Consider the following 19,244-nt stretch of genomic DNA (forward strand, 5'->3'; position numbering starts at 1 on the left):
GTGTGCATAGGGATTTATTCCGTTTTTTTTATAGTCCGGCCCCTCTTAATGGTCTGAGGGACAGTGAACTGGCCCCCTGTGTAAAAAGTTTGGGGACCCCTAGTATAAACAAAGTGACAGCTACACATATGCCTTTCTACCTCAGTGAGCTAGTTAACTGGTTGAACCAGGCTTGGTTCAGATAATTCAAATATATAACTGACCAGCAGTTAAAGAGCTTTTTTAAAACTGACCAACACACAAAGCAACTTATACAGTCGTTCTGTCCTGTGGGTGATAAACAAGGGCCCTGGTTTGAAAATGTACCTGCCACCATCCCAAAATTCTTACTAACAATAAGGCCCAAGACACTGGCCAAAGGATTTTTATTACTTTTATATGTACAGAAAACTTAACAGTGCACTTAGCCCAGCTTAGTGGCCAGTTCTTTAGCCTTGGCCTTTTCCAGCTTGGCGATGCGAGCCACCGACTTTGGACCCAGGACATTGCCTCCCCAGTGACGGCGAATCTGCAAAGACAAGAGCAGAAATTGGCCTGGCGTCCCCAAAGCATGCTGCTCTACTAGTCGTCATTCTAGGCTGATCGCAGGATACAACTGCTAAGAGCGGTTCAGTCCTTGGACTAAACGCTTGATTCACCCAAGACGGTATTTTGCATAAAGCTGCCCCTTACCTCGTCGTATCTGTCGTTGTAATTGGTCCGGATAGCTTCCACCAGCTTGGCCAGGGCACCTTTGTCTTCCCTAGTAAGATGGGGAAATGTGGGTGACCGACTCCCCACGACCCTTCCAGAGAACAAGACTGACTTCTTTTATGCCTCAAACACAAGCCTTTTGCCTCAGATACAACATGACCACATTGTTTATTCAGTTGAAGAAATTCATGACCATCACTGGCAAAGGTTCAGATAAATGTGTTCTCTAATTTAGATTAAAACATCTGATCTTCAAGGTAAAACCCAGAGATTGAGCTGAGGGGTCGGGCGGACTGTCCCTCCTGATCCTTGGGGGTTGGGGCCACAACACACACTTACGAGTTAACCTGTGTGAAGGCGACGGTAGTGCAGGTCTTCCTGTGCACGAGGCGCCCCAGCCTGGCCTTGCCCTTGATGATGCAGTAGGGGACGCCCATCTTCCGGCACAGGGCAGGCAGGAAGACCACCAGCTGGAAGGTAGACAGCATTACCTGAGCGTGTCTTCTCCCAGAAGCAATGACTTAAAAGTTGGCAGGGTAGCAATTGCTCAGGGTTAAAAAGCTCATGTACTTGTACTTCAAGGTTTAATTCAGTGAGAAATTCACATCATTGCAAAAGCCACAAGACAATCGGTACTGCCCTCAGTGAAAAGCCGTCACCCACTTGGCCTCTGACATCAGACTCGGAACGAAGCTCTAGCTCCCAGGTACAGACAGAGACCCAGTCCAAGTTCTGCTGCCAGCGGGTAAAGACGAGGCTGACGTACCTCGATGGGGTCCACATCGTGCGCAATCACGACCAGCTGGGCCTTCTTGTTCTCCACCAGGGTGGTGACGGTGTTCACCCCTAGAACGCACAGCCAGTCCGCATGAGCACAGTAGGGGTGGATCCCAATATCACCCTTCAGCGATTCCCGGGGACGCAATCCGTGCCCAACTGCCGCTCACCCTCCCTCCGGAGGAACCGCTCACCTGCTCGGAGGACAGGTGGCCTCTTGGTGGGGACATCCCCTTTGCCGGCAGCTTTCTTCTCCGCCCGGGCCAACAGCCTCTGCTTCTTCTCCTGCTTGGTCTCTGGTCTGTACTTGTGGGCCAGCTTAAGCAGCTGAGTAGCTGGGAAAGGAACCATCAGTTTAGGCTTACAGTTTAATCTAACCTCCATCACTCAACCTGAGCAAGTGTTGGGTTGCCGTCCTGAGTGTGAGTTGCACTTCAAGAACTCTCAGGACGTGTACATGACCTCTTCAGTTATGCCACCTTCAGATTCCATCCACTAGACAAGGAATCCTAGTTTTCAATACACCCGTCACCCCTCGAGAGGCCTCAGATCTAACGCCACCGTTCAAGCCAACAGGGTACCCGTGTCCTTGGCCGGGAAACCCCTCCCCAATGCCGGCCCTATGCCACAGAACCTACCGGTTTGGCGGTCCAAGGCCTGGGTGAACTGGTTGATGGCAGGAGGCACCTTCAGGCGCTTGTAGAGAATAGCCCTCTGCCGCTGCAGCCGGATGTAGCGGGGCCACTTGACAAAGCGGGTGAGGTCCCTTTTGGGCTGGATGTCCTGTCCTGCAAAGCGAGGGGCCACACTGAGCAAGGCTCTAACGACCCGTCAAGTTCCCGTTTGGGGCCACTCAGAAGGGTGCACGTGCATCAGCGATCTTGGTGGTCCCTAGTGTCATCACATCTTGCAGCAAGTAAATATTCTCACATCATCTGCACACAAATGCCCAGGGCCACGGGAGACCAGCGACAAAGGCAGCCCACGGTCTCTACAGCAGCACTGTGGTCAGTGACCCGGGGACAGCAAGCCCATGGCCAGCGTCGGAGCCAGCGCCATGCTGACACTCCCGCCCCAGACTGTGGATGCGGCACTGCTCCCCTCCCACCTTACAGCTACGAAGTGGCAAACGGGAGCATGCCAATCCTGGCAGCCGCCACTCCAAACCCATTAACAGACACACCTGTCGATAAACTACCGTCTTCCGTTGGCACCCAAGCCATTTCCGTGCCCCTTTCTTACCAATGCCGAAATTCTTGGGCCTTTTCTCGAACAGGGGATTTACCACCTTCTTGGCCTCCTGCTTTTTCACGACAGCAGGGGCCGGGGCCACCTTCTTCCCCTTAGCCTTCTTTCCTTTCGGCTGGGCAGGAAGAACACCCGGTTAGAATAAAAACCTCCTACTCCCCCAGCTCCTTTGCAGAAGCGTGGGGCTCGGGCCCGCTCCCTGAAAACAAGGGGGAGGGCAGGCTCTGGCCGGGAAACACCCCGCTCGTGCATCAGCGATCTCGGTGGTTAAGGACGTCCTCACCATCGCTCGGATAGCAAATATTCTTTCACATCATCTGCACGAGCAGTGACAGCCACGCAGCCACGTTACTCCGTGGCGCGGCCCTAAGGCCGAGGCCAGAGCTTTGAGATGCGGCCGGACATCGCGGGGCGCTGCACCCCCAAACGGAAAGTGGCCCCCGGAGGAGTCGGGACCCAGAAACGGCAGGAGTGGACTCAGCACCCCTAGCGGAAGGCCCCTCTCCGGGCTGGGTACAGGCCACATCAGCCCCGAGCCCCGCACTGCGGCGCAGCTCTTGCAGAATCCTCCTCCCCATCCCCCGCCCTGCCATCGGGGAGTTTATTGCGGCTCAGTGCCTCTGGCAAGGCCCCGCGGGGCTCTCCTCGCGCCCGGCGGTGGAGGGACCCCCGCGCGGCACAACCTCGAGGAGGATGGTAGCGGATAGAGCCAAGGCCCGGCGCCAATACAACAAATCACAGAGATACTCACCATCTTGGCGGCGGGAGGAGAGAGAAAGGGAAGAGAATTGTGGGAAATATGTATGCAACCTCGGAGATCGCGAGAACTTAACCCTTGCGCGGGATTTCGGATTTAAAGCGACAGGGCTCCTTTCGCTGGGTCTCCGCTCTCGGAGGGCGGTGCCTAGAGCGGGAGGCGGGTCGGTGAGATCGGAAGGGGCGCAGAGTAGGCAGCGGGACTCCGCTCCGGGTGCGGAGAGACGCCAGGGAGCCGGGACATTCCCGCGGCGCGCTTGCTTGTCCCCTGCCCCATCCCCGGTCAGGTGTCCCCGGGCCCGGGGTCTGCGGACAAGGTGTGCGTATTGGTGTGGCGGGGCGCGGTCGCCGTGTGATGTGTCCGAGAATGGCTCCAAGACCGCGAGTTCGGTCGTTCAGCCGAGCGCTGGGGCTCGGGGAGGCAGGATGGTTCCGGCGAGATTCCGGAGCGAGGAGGCGGTCGGTGCTCCGGGGGCCCAGCCGTGAGCAGGGCGGTCGGGGTAGAGTCGGAAGGACCCCTTGGGTCAAGATGAGGGACAGGGATGGAGGCGGGAAAGCGGCTGGCAGGGGAGCAGGTGGGAAGCTCCTGCAGGAGATCGCGAGACGCGCGTGGGCCCGGCCTCGGAGAATTCTGGGCTGGACCCGGGCAAGGTGTTGCGGGCGTGCCAGGGGTCCTAGGATAAGCCCGCCCGGGAAGAGGGAGAGCCCGCAGTGCACCGTTGTGCAAATAAGTGATTGGACGACTTTGGCCGAGAGGGCGCGCGCGCGCACACACACACACACACACACACACACACACACACACACGCACGCGGAGCTGCATTCGTTCTCTGGAGACTTGGAGAGTGGGCAGCTGGGTTAGCTTTACTCACATCAGACTCTGGGTGCCAGGTGCTGACTAGTGGCCCCAGGCCTCTGCTCCCTTGCACTGACCGAGGCCCGCCATGGCCCAGCAGAGGGCCCTGCCGCAGAGCAAGGAGACGCTGCTGCAGTCTTACAATAAGCGGCTCAAGGACGACATCAAGTCCATCATGGACAACTTCACCGAGATCATCAAGACCGCCAAGGTGGGTGTGGCTGGCCTGTTTCCTGCACCTTCTAGACTAGATAGAGAGTGTGGACAGTGGGAGACGAGGGATTGGCCTGCTCTGGGCAAGAGTGTAACAACACTGTTCTGAGCCAGGTGGTAGGGATACCACAGCAGTGAACCCACGTGCTAGTCCCTTGTCCTTGTCGTGAGAATATTAGGGAGGGCAGCAGGGAATGGAGGATAACAAACAGGTCAGCAGAAAATCCAGCTAATGACAGGTCCTGGTGCAGCAGCTGTAGGAGGCTCGAGCGAAGTGCCAGGTTGGACATCCAGCACCGCTCTCTGGCAGTCGGTTTGGGCAGGAACTTGACTTCTCCTTACTTTGGTTTCCTCAAATCATATGGCTCTTGTGATGATTGGTGAGTTACTCTGTGTAAAGCAGTTACCCGCCCCCCCAGGCCTGACGGGGACCCAGACACTATAGCGATTGCAAGTGAGAGTGGTCAGGAATAGAAGCCCGGGAAGGCCTCTCCAGGTGGGGCCGGCGGCCAGCGTTGGGCTCAGTGGGGCTGGATCTTTGCATGGCTGTTGCAGTCTTGGAAGACTTGTTTGTTTGACTGCTAATAGTGATGATGAACTCTTAGCATGTGCTTAGGGTTCGCTACATGTCAGGCTGCGAGAGGTATTGTGCCCTGGCCCATGTCATCTGCACAGGACTCTTTGAAGAAAGCATCATTGTCCTCTTCATTTTCAGAGGAGGAAACGGGTTCAGAAACTTTAGTAACTTGCCCAAGAGCATTCTGCTAATAACTGGCAGAGCCAGGATCGGAACCCAGGAGGTCTGGCCCCTAACCACTTGATAGCCTGGTGCCAGTCCTACCCTGGCAAACCCCCTGGGAAAGCCCTGTTCAGGTGGATGGATTGGGGCAGTTAATACCTTGGCGCATAGACAAGGCAAGCCAGGCAGGACTTTTGGCTCTTGCAGTTATTGTCTGAGACACATTGAGCAGGCTCGCTGGCCTCAAGTTTGCCCACCTATAAACCAGAGATGGCTGTCCAGGCATCTGTGAATATTTAGTATGATCGTAATGGCCAAGGGCTTAACAAGGTGTCTGGCACCCAGGAAGTGCTCAGTAAATGGTCACATTAAAAAAATCTTTGGTACCTGACCTGTGGTGGCACAGTGGATAAAGCATCAACCTGGAATGCTGAGGTCATAAGTTCAAAACCAGACTTGCCTGGTCAAGGCACATACAAGAAGTAACAACAGTAACAACCATGAGTTGATGCCCCCCCCCACTCTCAAGTAAATAAACAACAAAATATATCACTGGTTCAGTCAGTTAGAGTGTCATCCTGAAACACCAAGGTTGCAACAGGTTCAATCCTTGGTCATGGCACATCTGGAAAGCAACCAATGAATGCATAACTAAGTGAAACAACAAATTAATACTCCTGTCTCTAAAACCAATAATTTTTATATATATATATATATATATATATATATATATGGATTTTTTTGTGACAGAGAGAGAGGGACAGATAGGGACAGACAGGATGGGAGAGAGATGAGAAACCTCAATTCTTCATTGAGTCGCCTTAGTTCATTGATTGCTTTCTCATATGTGCCTTGACTGGGGGGGCTACAGCAGACTGAATAACCCCTTGGTCAAGCCAATGACCATGGGATCATGTCTATAAATCCCATACTCAAGCCAAAGACCCCGCGGGTGAGCCCATGCTCAAGCCGGCAACCTCAGAGTTTTGAACCTGAGTCCTCCACATCCCAGTCCAGTGCTCTGTCCATTGTGCCACCACCTGGTCATGAAATAATTTTTCTAAAATTGTCATTTTACTCATCCAGTTTACTGAGGGTCCATGCTGTTGACACTAATCTGTACTGCTCTACCCCCCAAAAAAGATGTGACCAGGATCTCGCTGCACAGCAGCGAGTGTATATAGGCATCCAGCTCTCCAGACAAAGGTGCCTGTCCCCTCAGAACAGGAGAGGAAAGGCGAACGTGGCCCGAGGTCTGGGTAGCAGGGTCCGCTGTGGAGAGCAGTACCGGCAGGGTGCGGGAGTGTGGATGTGTGCAGTTGGACAGAGGACATGTCAGATGTTGGACTGATAAGAACAGAGACCTGTGCCTGATCTCAGCCCGAAGGCTGAGAAGCGGTGGGTGTGTACAGTTGGTTGATCCCCACGGGTCGGCACCTGCTGATTCTAGATTTTCTTATTTGTCCTCCAGATTGAGGATGAGACGCAGGTGTCCAGGGCCACTCAGGGTGAGCAGGACAATTACGAGATGCATGTGCGAGCCGCCAACATCGTAAGTTATCAGATGGAAGGCCCGGTCCGGGCTCTAGCCCCTCGGGGTCCCCACTGTGGTCTCCTGGGGGAGGGGCAATCCACTTCTTAGGAGATGGCCTCTCCAGAGGAGGGCGGTCTATGGCAGCACGTGAGGGGCTGGCAGAGAGCCGGCCACGCCCACCCTGTAGTGTTCTGTGTAGCGCTTGGAAAGAGGTCAACCCTTCCTTGTTGACGAGAAGTTCCCTGAGATTTGTTATGCGCGCAAAAGCAAATTTCTAAGGGAAACGGGGTGTGCATTTCGGTCCCTTCTGATGTCACAGAACAAGCACGTTAATTATTTCCGCAGTTGTGTGCCCGCAGATGAAAATGCATAGGAAAGGGTCCCAAAGGGGTCCGTCCAGCTGGCGGTCGAGCTGCCGAGGAAGGGCAGGCCAGGCGGTTCTGCGGAATAGTCGTTTCATCTGTGGGTTTGGGGATTTTGAGAAGCAGAGTATGTGCTCGTGTGACTTGTGTGGTTGGAGATCGGTACCACCAGGGCAGAGCTGGGAGCCCTGTGAGTGTGGGGACAGCTGCTCCGCCCCCCAGGCTGCCTTGGAAGCGTTTCATGTACTCGAGGGGGTTCTGGGGACCCTGACCTCCCATAACTTATCTCCTGACGCTCCCACCTCTCCCAGTGGCCCTGTGAACGTCAGGGTTGCAGCCCCACCTTGCAGGGGAGGAGACTGAGGCCCTTGCTCGGCCAGCATCCGGCCCATGGAGGCAGGGCGCTGATCACTCCCTCACCGGCCTGCTTGGGTTCCCGTCACCACAGGTCCGAGCCGGCGAGTCCCTGATGAAGCTGGTGTCTGACCTCAAGCAGTTCCTCATCCTGAATGACTTCCCGTCGGTGAACGAGGCCATTGACCAGCGCAACCAGCAGCTCCGGGCACTGCAGGAGGAGTGCGACCGCAAGCTCATCACCTTGCGGGACGAGATCTCCATCGATCTCTATGAGCTGGAGGAGGAGTATTACTCGTCCAGGTACAGATAGGGCTGGACCCCGGACCTGCAGACATGGGCCCGGCCAGCAGCTGCGGCCCACCCTGGCCCGGCAGCCCCGAAGGTCCTGTTTTTTCTAAACTGCCTGGTCTTGGCTCCAGAGCCCTGTGCCCGGTCTCAGAGCAGAGCTCCTGGTCAGAGCATTTGATCGACAGACACTTGACACCACCCACCGGGCCCTGGGCACTGGGGTGAAAAATCTCAGAACTTCGAGGGTGGGGAGGGCCAGAGCCAGTGAACCTGCCCAGGGGGCCGGCTGCCTCTTTTTGAACCTGTCTGCTCCTATTATAGTTTCTTAATATTTAAACATCCCAGCCAGGGCTGGGCTGGCTCCCCTTGACCACCCAGGCTATGTCCAGCATACCAGTGCTTGCCCGGGGAGGCAATTCCAGGGGGCATCACTAAACCCCCACAGTGTGGGGCAGGGTGAGGGTCCCCGGAAGGATGAGGAACATTCCCAAGTAGAGGATGACCTTGGGAGCCAAGCCCAGGGTGCCTGGACCACCTAGTTCCTGGAGACAGAGCCTCCCTCCGTGCCAGGCCCATGCTGGGCCCCAGGGATACAGCAGTGGGCGTGACCCGTTACCCCAGCCCTCACGGGCCACCTCGAATCCTGAAACCCGAGGCCTCTGCGGTAGAAGGACCCTGATAAGTTAGTCTACGTGTAACCTAGAGAGGGGAAACTGACTGGGAGGCCTTACAGCTCTCTTCCCATTAGCTCGGAAAATCAAGACTCAGTGACCCCTGTGCTCTCGCCGAGACAAAGCTGTCCTTCCGGTGGCAGATCTTAAATGCTTCTTTCTGCCCCTTGGAAGCCATGTTGGAGGCCACAGGTGTTTGTGGTCTGGGCCTCGGTTTCCCTGTCTTGGATTCAGAGCCACTCTCATGGTTCCTGCCCATCTTGGCCTCTGTGAGAAGGGACATTATGTCACTGCCCAGCTGAAGTGGCTGTAGACTTTTCCAGAGCATTCTGGGGCCACCTCTGGTCTTTGGTACACATCAGCTCAGCAGACGTGTGGTGACTGTCTCCCTCAGAGAAGGGTCCTGAGTGGGCCCTTGAGTGTGCAGGGTCAGACCCTGCTGGGGACGTTGCTCACGGCCCCACTGGTTTTGCAGATTCCCTTCACATCCCCACGTTGGTGCCCCCGCCCCCGGTCACCCACAAGGGCCAGGAGTCTGGTCCGGCAGCTACAGGACAGCGGTTCCGCCCTGCCGCTTGAGGCCGAGGGCAGAGGGGAGGGGAGGGAACCTGCCCAACTCACTCGGCAGGGCTTCCAGCCCTGCCCCGTCAGTCTCTGATTCGCCCCCATGGGTTCTGGGCTGACCTGGTGGCCCCATCACGGGGGCCTCAGGAGACCAAGTCCCCCCATGTCTGTGATGCCTGTATGTGGCCAGGGTTCGGCTGAGTCGGGGCCCACAGACGCCGTAGCCTCCCTCTTACCCCCAGCATGTGCCCCACCCGAGCTCCTGGCACTCAGCCCCCCTGCACCCCCGTGGCCCCCGGTGCCCCGCACGCCTGCCCTCACGCCTGCTTGCCGGCTTTCCACTCATGATTTGCTCTGTCTCCCTCTCACTCTCTGGGACCCCGCTCTGCGACCAGGATGAGGCCACACTGAGGGCGGGAGGGAGCCACAGGCGGGGCAGGACAGGATGCGGAGAGCACCGGCGAGACCAGTGCGGGCTCAGTCTGTCCCCCGCCACGGCTGTCGTGAGCCCTTCCCCTGTCCTCCAGCAGCCATGTTAGACAGCGGGGACTGTCCAAGGGGCCCGTTTGCGATTGCCTATCTGGTGCTGTGGGGCAGGACGGACCACCAGAGCCTCTGTTCCTGTCACCCTATATGGGCTCAGTCCCAGCCGAGGACAGACAGAAGTAAGACAGATCTCTGCCTTCAGCATTCTTGGAAAGTGTAGGAGCCATGAAGAGACCATAGTGAGCTCTGGAGACCCACTGCAGGTGGAGCTGGCCGCTCCCAGCAAGAGGAGGGTGACTGGAGGCGGGGCAGGGGTGGCAGCAGGGCCTAGGACAGCCACGTGACAGACAGGGCGGCCACCTGGTAGCTGAGCGGAGGGACCTGCTGAGCTCACAGAGACCTGTGTCGGCTGGTCCTGGACAGCTCCTCCCTTTGGGATGTTGAAGGGCCAGCTCAGAGGGGTCCCCACGGGCCTCCTGCTCGGCCAGCGGAGGCACCTGCAGAGGGGAGAGGCTGGCCCGGGGTGCTGTCTGTTTCTTAACTCTGCTCTGTCTCGCTTTCCCTCCCCTGGCTCCCATCTCTGCCTGCTCCCGTCTTTCCCTGGGTTTTTGGTGGTGGCAAAGCTCCAGTCTTTGCGAAGCTAATGATCTGCCTCTGTGCGAAGCTTACTGGAGGCTGGACCTCGACACAGACCCTGCTGACGGCCTCTCGGCCCCTCTGCTGGCATCCCCGGAGCCCAGCGCTGGCCCCCTGCCGGCCGCTGCCCCTGCCCACTCCCACGCTAGTGGCCCTGGCCCCACAGAGCATGCCTGAGCCTCCCCTGGCCCCTAGGATCTTAGGGACAAAGTCGGGTGCTCCCGTCCTGCTGCCATAGCCTTGTTCCTTTCTGTCTCGGCTCCCACTTGGGAATCGCTCTGGCCTCCTTGGGAACCTCATCAGCCCAGGGACAGCCCTCCCAGGAGTGTAGAGGGAATGTAGCTTCCCCCGACCATTTCCAGGGCAGCCACTCTTCCTCACGTCACCTCTGTTCACTGCCTTCCTGGCAGCCCGGTGGAAGGACGTTTCCAGATCAGCCGGCCTGTTGAGGACCTAACAGCAGGGCAGAGAGATGTCAGGAGACCTGACTTGAGCCTGCTGTTTAAATTGTGGGCAGGGGGCTCTGGGTGGACAGTACTTGCCAAGTCCAGACCAGGCCTCCTGCGCAAAGCCACCATACCACCTTGTCCTCAGGGTCCCTGTCCCTGCAGGGCTGGGTGTCAGGGAGCTGTCGTTCACACAGAAGCCCGGTGGGCAGGGGTCCTTCTTACTTCTGCTGCCGGCACATTCTGGTCATTATTTTTGTAAGAGACTGTCACATAAAACAAGCACTGCCCTTTTGCTTTGGTTGGCTCTTTCTTGTTTGTACATGGTCATTCTGGGAATCACCTTGACCTCCAGTGGCTGTTGGAGTAAGAGCTCATGGACTCCGCCTGACAGCCTTGGGCTCCAGGTCAGCCTTCTCCCTTTGGGAGCTCTGGGCAAGCAGGGGTCGGTCAGTTTGGGTCATGGCTACATAGTCCCATTGCCTAGAACTAACTGCCTGGGATCTCGATCCTTAATATTTGGTGAATGAAGAAAAAACTCCTGCCATGTTGCACGGTGCTTGGTACTCACTGCACCCAAGTCTGTTGCTACCAGCACCTCAGGGAGGAGTGGCCACAGGCGTGGAAGAGGTTGAAGTGCTCAAGGAACTGGGAAGCAGAGTGGCAGAAGTCAGTACCGTACTTAACCCGGACAGAACACTAGACCCAGTGCCACTGTGCCAGGGTCACCTGAGGAAATGGGGAGGGTCACAGCGGAGGAGCCGGGGCTTCAACCCTGTGCCCTGTCACTGGCATGCTTTCTCATGATGGAGACCCTCATCCTGGTGTATGGGAAGAGGTGACAGCCCACGATCCAGCCTCGGGGACAGGGAGGGTCATGAGCTGACCCATCTCAGGTCGCAGAGAACCCCACTACCACGCAGAAGCACAGACAGGTGGCGGCCTGAGCCCGAGCCCGAGCCCTGGCTCCTGCCCCGGTTTCTGGGGTGGCTGGGGAAGTTACTGCCACAGTTAAAATGCTGCAGGAAGAGCTCACTGCCCATCCTATCAGTGAGGAAACTTACTCAAAGGGGAAGTAACTTGTACTCAACAACCAAGAAAAAGATGACAACCGGCAGTAGTACACGTCGGGGAGAGGCTGGAAGGAGTGGGCCCAACTTAGCAGTGGGATTTGGATCACCTTCAGCTTCTAAACAGAAGGTAGGTCCTGTATGGTCCATTTTACCCTCCTGGCTAGTGCCACCATTCCCAGTGGAAAACAAAAGCATTTCTCCCTCTTAAAGCAAATCAGCTCTCCTGCATCTGGTCCTCTGCAGCCCACACCCCTGGCAGAAGAACTTTGTGCAGAAACGGGCTGTTTGCTTCCAGTCCTCAAGAGCCTGGGTCAGGCAGGTTATGTTTCCCCAACCCTGGCCAAGCTACACGTATTAAGGTCCCCAGTGGCCTCCATGTTGCTAAACTCTGGTCCATCCTCAGACCTTACCACCTATTTACCCCAAGCTTTTTGCTCTGAGAATGTCCAACCCCGGGAAATGTGGAAACGCTTCTGCATTCAGTGTGTGCCTTCAGCGTGCTCGTTCTCATGTATGAAAGCCATCTCAATGTCAGCTGCAGACCTCCTGACACTCACCCCTACTTACGACTTCTCGGCTTGCCCTCCAAGGGCCACATTCTCAATGGCCCAATGCCAGCATCATGCCCCAGATGGCCGATGATTCCATATCATTTGGCATCATAACATACTCTCACGTTCCCAATTGTTCCACAAAGGTCTCTTTTTAGATCTACTTTTATTTTGTATTGCATGCATTTCTCATAGTCTTTTAAAATCCAGAGCAAGACTGTAATGGGTCGAGTTGAATTCTGAATGTACTTTGAAGGGCGAGCCAACAGGATTTGCTCAAGGGTTGGATGAGGGGAATAGGAGTCAGGGTGACTTCCAGGTCTGCCTCATGTGCTGTAGAAGCACTGGGATGGGGAAGGCAGGCAGTGGGGACAGACGGAACCGGAGGAGGTCAGATCCCCACTTTGTCCACGCAGGTGGAGATGTATGTTACATATCCAAATACAGGTGTGGAGTTCAGGGGAGTCAGCACAGCCAAGCTACGAGCCCCAGGAGGTATCACTGATGGCGGAATTGACAGTAGGTTAGAAACTCAGAGAGGAGAAGCCAGTTGGGGAGGAGGAAAGTCTCCTGTCTGGGGTGCACAAACAAATGGGCTGTTTGCTTCCCGTCCATGTGAAGAGAGGGTTTGGGGGAGGAGAAAGGATCAGCTGGTCAGACCCTCCAGATACCTCGCACAGGAAAGGTGACAAAATCAGGAAGACCTATAATCAAGATCTGCAGTCAGAACTCAACAACTTTTTCCTCCCTGGCCTGTGACAACTCAGGTGGCATCTACCACCCCCGTCCAGTGAAGACCTCCCTGGAGATGGAGACACAGGACAGATAACCCGAAACTTGGAGTAGGCTGGGAGTCCCACTGAAAGAGAACCCTCCCTCTCTTTTGAGTTGTGTCCAGGCCTGTCATTCCTACGGGTGAAGGAACATAGGTGTGCTGGTGCCCAGCCTCAGGTTGGTGGACACTCCCCTCCATCCCCTTGGTGAGTTCTTATAAAGGAGGAGCCTTGTTTTAAATCTTTGTGATCCTATGGTCCAGAGCAGAAGTCACCGCCGGAACCTCCCCTGAAGGTCCCTTCCCGCCTTCCCCCAAAACCCTCTCCCCTGTCCTATCCCTTTCTCCTGAACACTCCCCACTACCGCCACGCCGTACACTCATCTTATCGCCTGTCGCCCCTAAACATAAACTTCGATGAGGGCACAGTTTCGCACTTTCTTCACCTCCCGAACCCCCGGGGCTCGGGGCCCGCCCGGCACCTGCTAGGCGCCCAGTCCTTTCTGAACCAACGAGGTCCCCGCCAGCTCCCTTCCATGGGGTCCGAGCCCCCAAAGCAGCGAGCTAATGCCAGTCAATTGCTGCCGCCCTACTTATTGAGCGCCTACTGTGTGCGGGACACTGTGCTGAGGACGCAGAGGCCGGGGTAAGAGGTCACTAACATCGTCCACGACCCCTCGTGCGGCTACAGGTTGGGGAACCTCGAAGCCCCATTCACCAGCCCGGCTACGCCCGCGGCCCACAATCCTTTGCGCTCCGCCCCGCAGGCCTTTTCCGGCGGAGCCAGGCGTGGCTAATCGAGCACCGCGCCCTGGCGGCTCGGCGCTCGGCTGGCGATGGCTGCGCACATGGTGTGATTCCGGCGAGCGCGGTCCCGCGGCCGCCACCCGGGCTTGTTTTGGGTCGCGCGGGCGGGGGGACAGTGAGTGAGTCGGAGGGAGGCCAGGACAGGCCTCGGACGCGGCGTCCCGACTCTCCTCCCCCTGAGCAGGACCCCCGAGTGAGCCCGGTCCAAGCCTCCACCATGGTTTCTCTGCTCGCCAAGGACGTCTACCTGCAGAACCTGGCCAGGAAAATCTGCGCCCAGCCCAGCCCGGAGCCGCAGAAGCGCAAGTCGGGTAAAGCGCAGCCGCGGGCCGGGACTGGGACTGCTTCGGAAAGGGTCTGCCTCCATTCGTCCCCGCGGCGAGGTCGGTGCCTACCCCGCACCGCCAAGCCTTCCGGTGGACTAGACACAGGGATGCGTGAAACGAACATGTAAACCACTAACGGGAAACACAAGCGATGTTTAAAGCTACCGGTGTCTCTCTGCTTGTCAGGGGCAGCAGCCTGGGGGCGGGGGAAGGGGTGTCCAAGGGTTTCAGCGCCATCTGCCCAGCGGGCGGGGAGCACCGCTGGGGTTTGGAGGAGGTGACCCTCTGGAATGGGGCATGTGAGGAGAAGAGGAAGAGGATGGCTCCTGTAGTGGGGGTTTACATGGCCGGGGTGACAAGGCTACCTGTCCTCAGGAACGAGGTACACAGCAGGTGAAACAGATAGAAACCGACCTGGTGGGAGCTGGGACTTGTTAAGCACAGTAGCCTGGGCTTGGAGGAGGGGACAGCAACAGGGCCTGGCATAGAGCCAGCAGAGGAAAAACTTTTTTTATATATACAAGGCAAATATAAGCGTTTTAGAAGATTAGAAAAGGTGAGTTTTCTCGTTGATCAGTGAGTGTGTATTTCTAGTTCTCTTTTTTTCTACCTCGCTTATTAAAACAACTTGGTTCCTATGCTGTGTACTCATTTTTCCAATGAAAATGTAAACATTTTCTCCAGCTCTTAAAATAAAAGCATGTGTCATTATTTCTGACGGCTACATTGTGGTGGGTTGTGTAGCGGTGCCATAATTTGTCCCCGGAGATGGAGATGTAGGTTTACTTAATTTGTCACTCGATGAATATCCTTGAGGTCAGATCTTTGTGCATACTCAGGATGAATTCTCAGCACAGACTGCTGGGTCTGGTGTTGGGAAGTTTATCAGGGTCTTGGTATGTGTGGCCAGTCTACTTTCTCTAGGAAGTTTGTGCTTCTGACCTTTGCAGATAAGGGTAACTGGATTGTTCATTCTGATTTGCTTTTGGCTTAATCTTCTGGGATCAAAGCCTTTGCAAGACCTGCCTGTTGATTGGGTTACAGAGGTTGGGATTGCATCCCTGTCTCATTTTGTATTTCAGCGGGCAAACCTCAACGCCCAGAAGCTGCTGGACCCCCAAAAAAGAAAAGGAAGAGAGGACAGAAGAAATCCCGGGAGCGGGAAGAGAAGAAGGCTGTGGCGCCCAAGGCCCAGGCCCTGGGGAAGAAGTCTCGGGCAGCTTCCCAGGTCGGGAAGCCAGTGAAAGCCAAGGAGGAAAAGATCTCTGGCTCCTCAGGGGCCCCTGCAGGTGAGGAGCTTCAGGAAGGACGTTCATCAGGGCCAGCTGGGATCCATGTAGACTGGTCCTCATTAGTCATAAGAAAAGACATGGTTAGGTACACGAATGGAATAATGGGAGATTTCTCAAAGAGCGCGCTTTCAGAGGACAGGTCACAGGGACTCTGTGGGTGGATGGGATCCCAGGGGGTACACAGTGGTTCCAGGCCAGATAGTGAGGCGGAGTAGAATTTTTTGGAACTGCCGTGCGGGTCCACCAGAGGCCCTGGGGGAAGGGGGGGGGGCAGTGCATGGAGACTCAGGTTTGAAGCTGGGCCCTGGATGGGATGGAGAGGTCCGAGAGGGGGTTCTCCATTCTGTCCTCTAATTCGTTCCTTGCAGATGGCCCGTCCAGAGAGCCTGACTCCTCCTTTGCCCTGGATGTTCTGCGGCAGCGGCTACATGAGAAGATACAGGAGGCCCGGGGCCAGGTCGGTGGGAGAACTCGGTGCCAGAAGCGGTGTCTTGGCGGCAGTGGTTTCCCCTCTCTGTCTCGAGAGGAGGTGCCCTCGTGCCCTCACGGGGTCAGCTCCCAGCTCTGCCTGCTGTTGTGGGCCTGACCAGCATTTCAGTAATAGAGGCCCCAGCCACTGGTGCTGCCCCTGCAGCGGGCCCTGCCAGGGCCTCAGTGGCTCTCCTCTACAAGAGCTCATCAGTACAGGGAGGCTCAGTACCCAGGTCACCCTGGGAAGCCACTTTTGTTGAATACCACACTGGTGACACTTCTGCCAATCTACATGTCATGACAACCCTATGAGGTAGGAGCCTTGGATGAGTGGACCTGTCAACGGTGACAGCCACAGCAAATGCTGAGACCTAAACCAGCCTCAGCTCTTCTGCTGAATGGGCATTGTCTACCCTCTGACCACCCAGCCACCACTGCCCTTTCACTGGGGACCTCCCCCAGGCCTCTTGCTATATGGGGACAGTGCCCCAGCTTCTTTCCACACTGTCCTGGACAAGGCGGGGGCTGGTTCCTGAGAGGTGGTCCAGGCTCCAGGCCCCACCTTCCTGCAGCACAGGCCTGGGGCAGTCTGCCCTGCGCCCCGTGTTGGCACTGGGGTGTGGTACAGGCTGTCCGGGAAGCAGGGCTTGGGTTTGTCAACACAGACTAGTGCAGGGTTCTGCACAGGCATCGAATTCTGACCCAACACCAAGTTCGGAACGGTGCGTGGCCAAGCCACCTGCCCCACAAGTCTGTCAAGTGGTGGACAGTACCTCTGGTGTTGGATCACTGGGAAGATTTAGTGAAAACATGTTTGTCCAGTGCCCCAGCACATGGTCGCTGCCTGGGAATTGGAAGCCCTGGTTCTGACTTGGGCGTCCCCTTGTCCCTTTTGGGGGTCCATTGCATTTTGGGTGACAGGTCAGCTCAGAGTGGAACACTGAGCTCAGTGGGCCCCTGTACTGCACAGGGACTTCCCGTGCCTCCCTGTACCAGGCGGGGCTGGAGGTTGGGAGAGCCTTACCGGTGAATACGGCTCTCCCCCTGCAGGGCAGTGCCATGGAGCTGTCCCCGGCCACTGTGGAGAAGAGACGGCGGCGGAAGCAGGAGCGAGACAGGAAGAAGAGGAAGCGGAAGGAGCTGAGAGCAAAGGAGAAGGCTGCCAAGGCAGCCAAGACAGCGGAGGCTGCGGAGCCGTCCCCAGTGGTGCCTGGCAAGGAGGTGCAGGGACAGCCGGGGCTGCTGTTCAACAAGGTGAGGGCGGTGGCGCAGTGGAGGCGCGGGCACCCCGGGACGCGCTGTCCCTGCACGATGGGGGCCGTGGCAGTGCCAGTCCCCGGGCGCGCACCAGGCTGTGGGATGGCTGCGCGCGTCCCGCTGCCCGCTTCCCTGCGGAGGGGCGGGATGGCGTTACCCGGGCCGCGCCTCGTCCCGCAGGTGGAGGTGAGCGAGGAGCCGCCGGCCAGCAAGGCCCAGCGACGGAAAGAGAAGCGGCAGCAGCTGAAAGGGAACCTGACGCCGCTGACCGGGAAGAACTACCAGCAGCTGCTGGAGCGGCTGCGGGCGCGGCAGGACCGGCTGGAGGAGCTGCGCGAGTGCGACGCGGGCAGGGCGCGGGAGCTGGAGACCAAGATGCAGTGGACCAATGTGCTGTACAAGGCCGAGGGCCTGAAGATCCGCGACAACGAGCAGCTGCTGCAGGCCGCGCTGAAGCGCAAGGAGAAGCGGCGGGCCCAGCGGCAGCGCCGGTGGGAGAAGCGCACGGCCCACGTGGTGGAGAAGATGCAGCGGCGGCAGGACCAGCGGCGCCAGAACCTGCGCAGGAAGAAGGCGGCCAAGGCCGAGCGGCGCCTGGAGAAGGCCCGCAAGAAGGGCCGGGTCCTGCCCCAGGACCTGCAGCGGGCGGGCCTGGCCTGAGGGTCGGGGCCAGGCCTGGGCGAGGCCCCAGCCTGTACAGACTGTCACACTCAGGGCTTAGGTCACCTGTGCAAAAGAGGACGTTATGGAAAAGAGGAACCCAGATCCCAAACCGGGAGGGGGGGAGGGTGAACCAGCTCCGGGCTCCAGCCTTCTCTTGTGCGGCCAGAAAGCCCCTCTCCCCGAGTGTGCAAGGTGAGGGAGGGGGGAACAGTATGGAGGGCGTGGGGACTAGGGGGGAGTCACTCTCTGCTCCTTCTCTCCCCTGTTCACAGGATCAGGAAGGGAATAGCCCGTGTCAGTCCAAAACTCACTTGCAGGGGACAAAAATCCAGCTCCCGCAGCCTGAGCCAAAGGTGCGGCTGATGGCTCAGGTCACTGGGAGAAGGAGGTGACCTCAGGCGTACTGGGATTGAATTATTCTAAGTTTATTTGTAAGAAGGGTAAAAATTAGAATTTAAGTTAAATATGTACATTAAGAATTCTAAGAGAACCCCTAAGAGATAGAAACTGTACAGTAAACTAAGGGAAACGGGGAGGGGGGGGGGAGGCTGAACAGGGTGGGATGACCTCAGTCCAGAAGGCAGGAGAGAAGGACCGAGACGTAAGTGAGGGGCGAGATTCCGAGTCCGGTGGGGGAGTTCAGCCCAGCCTACAGCAGTCCAGTGAGTGCAAGTTGGAAAAACTCCGCTGGATTGTATAGTAATGTGGACTGTATTTCAATAAAGCTGTTAAAATGTGTTTGATTAAACCCCAGTTGTAAAGCAGGTTGTAACGCGAAGGAAGCCGGTGTGGCTGTATTGCCAGACAGCTGGAGATGGAAGATGAAGAATGCCGCCCCGCTGTGAAAAGGGGTTTTGTTCACAGAACAGTCTTAACACCTGCACCAATCACAGCTGTCACTCTTGCATAAAGAACTGCAGAGAAAGCAATTCACATATAAAAGAGGTGTTTGACATCTCTCAAAAACTGATACACCAGGCCTGACCAGGTGGTGGCGCAGTGGATAGAGCGTCAGACTGGGATGTGGAGGACCCAGGTTTGAGACCCCGAGGTCCCCAGCTTGAGCGCGGGCTCATCTAGTTTAAGCAAAGCTCACCAGCTTGAGCCCAAGGTCACTGGCTCGAGCAAGGGGTCACTGGGTCTGTTGTAACCCCACCCACCCCCAGTAAAGGCACATATGAGAAAGCAATCAATGAACAACTAAGGAGCTGCAACAAAGAATTGATGTTTCTCATCTCTCTCCCTTCCTGTCTGTCTGTCCCTATCTGTCCCTGTCTGTCTCTGCCACCAAAAACCCCCACAAAAACTGGTACACCAGACCGACAAGTCAGGTGGCTCTGGAAGATCTGGTGGCAGCCTTTACCAGCCTGATCTAGTCATGCAGCAGTGCGTCTGGAAACCACACA

At 56.9% G+C, this 19,244-nt stretch overlaps 3 protein-coding genes and 4 non-coding genes across 8 annotated transcripts; 2 read left to right on the forward strand and 5 right to left on the reverse strand.

Moving 5' to 3' along the window:
• Positions 1 to 348: 348 nt before the first annotated feature.
• Positions 349 to 3,587, reverse strand: RPL7A (ribosomal protein L7a). Its single transcript, XM_066366767.1, has 8 exons — positions 3,470 to 3,587; positions 2,713 to 2,833; positions 2,109 to 2,258; positions 1,665 to 1,805; positions 1,460 to 1,539; positions 1,033 to 1,163; positions 673 to 742; positions 349 to 508 (listed from the first exon to the last, which is right to left on the reverse strand). Exons 1-8 carry the CDS (start codon positions 3,470 to 3,472, stop codon positions 404 to 406), a joined length of 801 nt encoding a protein of 266 aa, XP_066222864.1. The 5' UTR covers positions 3,473 to 3,587; the 3' UTR covers positions 349 to 403.
• LOC136395989 (small nucleolar RNA SNORD36) lies at positions 832 to 898 on the reverse strand. Its single transcript, XR_010749425.1, has one exon. It is a non-coding gene; the product is annotated as a small nucleolar RNA SNORD36 (small nucleolar RNA).
• LOC136395987 (small nucleolar RNA SNORD36) lies at positions 1,236 to 1,308 on the reverse strand. The gene has a single exon (XR_010749423.1). It is a non-coding gene; the product is annotated as a small nucleolar RNA SNORD36 (small nucleolar RNA).
• Positions 2,339 to 2,410, reverse strand: LOC136396001 (small nucleolar RNA SNORD24). Its single transcript, XR_010749437.1, has one exon. It is a non-coding gene; the product is annotated as a small nucleolar RNA SNORD24 (small nucleolar RNA).
• Positions 2,966 to 3,040, reverse strand: LOC136396000 (small nucleolar RNA SNORD24). Its single transcript, XR_010749436.1, has one exon. It is a non-coding gene; the product is annotated as a small nucleolar RNA SNORD24 (small nucleolar RNA).
• Positions 3,588 to 3,636: 49 nt separating the features above from the next.
• On the forward strand, positions 3,637 to 13,341 carry MED22 (mediator complex subunit 22). 2 transcript variants are annotated; one of them, XM_066366769.1, is made up of 5 exons: positions 3,637 to 3,791; positions 4,366 to 4,541; positions 6,754 to 6,834; positions 7,627 to 7,835; positions 13,018 to 13,341. In XM_066366769.1, exons 2-5 carry the CDS (start codon positions 4,419 to 4,421, stop codon positions 13,094 to 13,096), a joined length of 492 nt encoding a protein of 163 aa, XP_066222866.1. In that variant the 5' UTR covers positions 3,637 to 3,791; positions 4,366 to 4,418; the 3' UTR covers positions 13,097 to 13,341. The 2 variants fall into 2 exon arrangements, with proteins under 2 accessions (XP_066222866.1, XP_066222865.1); XM_066366768.1 differs by lacking the exon at positions 13,018 to 13,341 and adding an exon at positions 10,168 to 11,531.
• A 519-nt stretch (positions 13,342 to 13,860) lies between these two features.
• On the forward strand, positions 13,861 to 18,586 carry SURF6 (surfeit 6). The gene is made up of 5 exons (XM_066366770.1): positions 13,861 to 14,140; positions 15,238 to 15,444; positions 15,816 to 15,904; positions 16,969 to 17,172; positions 17,356 to 18,586. The coding sequence occupies exons 1-5, from the start codon at positions 14,047 to 14,049 to the stop codon at positions 17,833 to 17,835; spliced, it is 1,074 nt and encodes a 357-aa protein (XP_066222867.1). The 5' UTR covers positions 13,861 to 14,046; the 3' UTR covers positions 17,836 to 18,586.
• The last annotated feature ends 658 nt before the right edge of the window (positions 18,587 to 19,244 follow it).

The sequence above is a fragment of the Saccopteryx leptura genome, chromosome 2 (genome assembly GCF_036850995.1).
Source record: "Saccopteryx leptura isolate mSacLep1 chromosome 2, mSacLep1_pri_phased_curated, whole genome shotgun sequence".
NCBI classification, from domain to species: domain Eukaryota; kingdom Metazoa; phylum Chordata; class Mammalia; order Chiroptera; family Emballonuridae; genus Saccopteryx; species Saccopteryx leptura.